This window comes from Delphinapterus leucas, chromosome 1 (assembly GCF_059928025.1).
Source record: "Delphinapterus leucas isolate spDelLeu-1000000601 "Yukka" chromosome 1, BTC_Dleu_Yukka2, whole genome shotgun sequence".
Taxonomy (NCBI): Eukaryota; Metazoa; Chordata; class Mammalia; order Artiodactyla; family Monodontidae; genus Delphinapterus; species Delphinapterus leucas.
The window spans coordinates 166,804,826-166,810,315 of NC_143129.1; the positions used below are offsets into that span (position 1 = coordinate 166,804,826).

The 5,490-nt window shown below is 57.2% G+C and overlaps 1 protein-coding gene across 1 annotated transcript; it reads left to right on the top strand.

Annotated features, from left to right (window-relative positions):
* Positions 1 to 1,789: 1,789 nt before the first annotated feature.
* On the top strand, positions 1,790 to 3,478 carry LOC149750806 (uncharacterized; the record flags this gene model as incomplete). Its single annotated transcript, XM_089914620.1, has 2 exons — positions 1,790 to 2,575; positions 3,300 to 3,478. Coding segments are annotated over 2 exons (960 nt in total), but the record flags the coding sequence as incomplete, so codon positions are not given.
* Positions 3,479 to 5,490: the final 2,012 nt, after the last annotated feature.

Consider the following 5,490-nt stretch of genomic DNA (forward strand, 5'->3'; position numbering starts at 1 on the left):
CTCATCACGTCACCTCCTCTCCTTCTCCCCTCCATCACCGCCTAACCTCCCTCACTTCCCTCACCTCCTCACCTCCCTCACCTCCATCCCCTACGTCTCCTCACCTCGCACACCTCCTCACGTTCTCACCACCCTCACCACCTCAACACTCTCACCTCATGAGCTCCCTCACCTCCTCACCACAATCACCTGCCTCACCTCCCACACCTCTCTAATGTCACACACCTCACTCATTTCATCACCTCCTTACCTCCTCTCCTACCTCATTTCCTCACCTCCCTACCCTCCCTCCCAACCTCACCTCCCTCTCCTCCCTCTCCTACACACCATGCTCACCTTCATCGTGACACTCATCTCCTCACGTCCCTCTCCTCCCTCACCTCCCACACCTGCCTCACCTCACTCATCTCCTCCTCACCTCCTCACATCACTCACCTTCATCATCTCCTAGCCTCTGTCACCTCTTCACCATCCTCACATCCCTCACAACCCTCACCTCCTCATTTCCCTCCATTCCCTCCCCTCAAATAACCCCTCACCTCCCTCACCTCACTCCTTCATCTCCCTCACCTCACCTCCAACTCTCTCACCTCATATCCCTCACCTCTCTCACATGAGCTCCCGCACATCCCTCACCTCACCTCACGTCCGTCACATCACCTCACCTCACTCACCTCACCTCAACTCCCTCACCTCTCATACCTCTCTTCAGTGCCCTATCCTCGCCTCACCTACGTCAACTCACCTCGCTCACTTCCCTCACCTCCCACATCACCTCACCTCCTCACCTCCCTCATCTCCTCAACTCCATGACCTCCTCACATCCCTCACCTACCTCACCTCCCTCACCTCTTCACCTCCATCACCTCCATCTGCTACCTCTCCTCACCTCGCTAACCTCCTCATCTAGTCACCACCCTCACCTCCTTAACACTCTCACCACCTGTCCTCCCTCACCTCCCTCTCCTCCCTCTCCTCCTCACCTCCCTCACCTCTCTGAACTCCTTACCACCATCACCTCCTTACCTCCCTCACCTCCTCACCATCCTCACCACCATCTCCTCCTTCTCTTCCCCACCATGCTCACCTCCATCATCACCCTCACCTCCTACCTCCCTCATCTCCCACACCTCCCACTCCTCCCTCACCTCCACACCTCCCTCGCCTCCAAATCTCCCTCACCTCACTCATGTCCTCACCTTCTTACCTCCTCACATCCCTCACCTCCGACCCATCCTCACCTTGCACATTTCTCTCACCTCCTCACCTCCCTCAACTCCTCACCTCCCTCACCTCCTCCCCTCCTCACCTCCCTCACTTCCCTCACCTCCTCATCACCCTCCCAACACTCCACTTCCGTAACTCCTCACCTCCCTCACCTCCTCACCACCCTCACCTCCTCACCACTTTCACCTCCTGTCCTCCCTCATCTCCCTCACCTCTTCACCTCCCTCAAATTGCTCACCTCCTCATCTCCCACACATCCCTCACTTCCTCAACACCTCAGCTCACACACCTCCATACCTCCTAACATCCTCACCTCCCTCACCTCTCTTCACCTCCCTCAGCTCACCTCACCTCCCTCACCTACAATACCTCCCTCACATTACCTCCCCTCCCTCACCTCACTTCCCTCATCTCCCATACCTCTCCTCACCTCCCTACCCTCACCTCACCACCCTCAACTTACCTCGACTCCCTCACATCACCTCTCTAACCTCATTCACCTCACCTCCCACACCTCACTTCACCTCCCTCACATCCCTCCCCTCATCTCCCTTTCCTCACATCTGTCACCTCCCTCACCTCATCTCCCTCACCTCACCTCCCTCACCTCCATCACCTCACTTCCATTACCTCCCTCACCTCACCTCCCACAACTCAGCTCAACTCCCGCACCTCACATCACTTCCGTCAGGTCACCTCCCTCTCCTCCCTCTCCTCCTCACCTCCCTCACCTACATCAAAACCTTACCTCCCTCACCTCCTCACCTCCCTCACCACCCTCTCCTCCCTAGCCTCCCCACTATGCTCACCTCCATCATCACACTCACCTCCTCACCTCCGCACCTCCCTCACCTCACTCATTTCCTCACCTCCTCACCTCCAAACATCACACACCTCCATCACCTCCTCACCTCCCTCACCTCCACACCTCCCTCAACTCCTAACCTCCCTCACCTCTGCACTTCCCTCACCTCACTCATTTCCTCACGTCCTCACCTCCTCACATCCCTCACCTGCATCACCTCTGCCACTCCCTCACCTCCTCACCTCCCTCAACTCCCACACCTTCCTCACTTCCTCATCTCCCTCACTTCCCTCCACTCCCATAAATCCTCACCTCCCTCACATCCTCACCCCCTCACCACACTCACCTCCTCACCAATCTCACCTCCTGTCCTCCATCACCTCCCTCATCCCTTCACCCCAATCACCTCCCTCACCTCCTCACCTCCCACACATCCTTCACCTCCTCACCTCCTCACCTCCCTCACCTCTCCACACCACTCCACACCTCCCTCACTTAACCTCACCCAACTCTCCTCACTTACCTCACCTCCCACACCTCTCCTCACCTCCCTAACCTCACCTCACCACACTCAACTCACCTCACCTCCCTCACCTCCCTCACTTCACCTCCCACACCACACCTCACCTCCCTCATCTCACCTCAACTCTGTCATGTCACCTCCCTCACCTCACCATCCTCACCTAACCTACCTCACCTCTCTCACCTCACTTCACCTCACTTCCCTCATCTCCAAAACCTCTCCTCAACTCCCTCACCTCCACTCCCTCAACTCCCTCACTTCACCACACTCACTTCCCTCACCTCACCTCTGCTCCCTCACCTCACAGCCTCACATTACCTCCCTGTCCTCCCTCACATCACCTCCTTCACCTCACCTCTGTCTCCACCCTCACCTCATCTCCCTCACCTCACTTCACTCACCTCCCTCCCCACAACTCACCTCACTCACATCTCACACCTCTCCTCAGCGCCCTAACATCACCTCACCTACATCACCTCACCTCCCTCACCACCCTCACTTCCCTCATCTCCTCACCTCGTCAACACCCTCACCTCCATCTGCTACCTCTCCTCCATCCGCTCCCCCTCCTCACATCGCTCACCTCCTCATCACCTCACCATCCTCACCTCCTCAACACTCTCACCTCCTCACCTCCCTCACCTACCACACTTCCCTGATGTCACACACCTCCCTCATTTCCTCACCTCCTTACCTCCTCTCCTACCTCACTTCCTCACCTCCTAACCTCCCTCACCTCTCTCACATTCCTCCCCTCCCTCCCCACCTCACCTCCCTCTCTTCCATCTCCTCCTCACCTCCCTCATCACCATCACCTCCCTCTCTTCCATCTCCTCCTCACCTCCCTCATCACCATCACCTCCTTACTTCCCTCACCTCCTCACCTCCCTCAACACGCACACCTCACTCAATTCCTAATCTCCCTCACCTCCCTCCACTCCCATAACTCCTCATGTCCCTCACGTCCTCAGCCCCACAGCACGCTCAGCTTTTCACCACTCTCACCTCATGTCCACCATCACATCCCTCAGCTCTTCACCTCCCTCACCTCCCTCACCTCCTCACCTCCTCACCTCCCTCAACTCCCTCACGTCACCATTCTCACCTCAACTCCCTCACCTCCCACACCTCTCCTCAACACCCTCACCTCACCTCCTTCACCCTCTCACCTCACCAACCTCACCTCCCTCACCTCACCTCTCCTCCCTCACCTCACTTCCCTGACCTCCCTCACATCACCTCCTTCACCTCACCTCCGTAACATCCCTCACCTCACTTCCCTCACCTCACCTCTCCTCCCTCACCTCACCTCACCTCCCTCATCTGACCTACCTCACATTCCTCACCTCAACTCCCTCACCTCTCTCACCTCATCTCCCTCACCTCTCACACCTCTCCTCAGCGCCCTAATGTCACCTCACCTCTGTCACCTCACCTCCCTCACCTCCATCATCACCTCACCTCCTCACCTCCTCAACTTCCTCATCTATTCACCTCCATCACCACCTCACCTCTCTTACCTCCTCAGCTCCCTCACCTCCCTCACCTCCTCACCTCCTCACCTCCCTCACCTCCATCCCCTCACTCTCCTCACCTCACTCACCTCCTCACTTCCGCACCACCCTCACCTCCTCAACACTCACACCTCCTGACCTCACTCACCTCCCTCACAGCCCTCCCCTCCCTCCCCACCTCACCTCCCTTACCTCCCTCAACATCTGACCGCCTACACCTCCATCACCTCCTTCACTACCCCCTCCTCCCTCTCCTCCAAATGACCCTCACAACCATCATCTCACTCACTGCCTCACCTCACTCTCCTCCCTCACCTCTGTAACCTCCCTCACCTCCTCACCTCCCACATATCGCTCACCTCCTCACCTCCTTCACCTCCCTCACTTCCTAATCTGTCACTACTTCACCTTCTCACTTCCCACATTTCCTCACCTCCCTCAATTCTTCACCACCCTCTCCTCCTCTCCTACCCACCCTCTCCTCCTCTCCTACTCACCTTCATCACCACACTCACCTCCCTCACCTCCTCACCTCACTCTGCTCCCTCACATTTGTCACCTCCTCTCCTCACTCATCTGCTCACCTCGCTCACCTCCCTCACCTCCTCACCTCCCTTATCTCCCTGAGTACTCACCTGCTCATCTCCCTCACCTCCTCACTTCCCTCACCTTCTCAAATCCTCACCTCCATCAACCACCTCATGTCCTCACCTCCCACACCTCCCTCACCTTCCTCACCTCCCTCATATCCATCACCTCCTTATATCCATCACCTCATCTCCCTCACCTCTCACACCTCTCCTCAGCGCCCTAATGTCACCTCACCTCTGTCACCTCCTCACCTCACTCACGTCCCTCACATCCTTCACCTCTTCACTTCCCTCACCTCCTCACAACCCTCATCTCCTCACCTCCCTCACCTCCTCACCTCCCTCACCTCCACACTTCCCTCACCACACTCATATCCTCACCTCCACACCTTCTCAACTCCCTCACCTCCCTCACCTCCTCACCTTCCTCATCTCCACAACTGTCCCACTTCCCTCACCTCCCTCACATCCCTCACCTCCTCATCTCCTCACCTCCCTCAACTCCTCACATCACTAATCTCCCTCACCTCCATCACTTCTTCACCTCCTCATCTCCCTCATTTCCGCACATCCCTCACCTCCTCACCTCCCTCACCTCCACACTTCCCTCGCCACACTCATCTCCTCACCTCCACACCTACTCACCTCCCTAACCTCCCTCACCTCCTCCTCCCTCACCTCACCTCCCTTACATCGCCTCACCTCCCTCTACTCATCTCAACTCCCTCACCTCTCACACCTCTCCTCAGCACCCTAACCTCACCTCACCTCTGTCACCTCATCTCCCACACCTCCCTCACCTCCCTCACCTCCCTCATCACCTCACCTCTG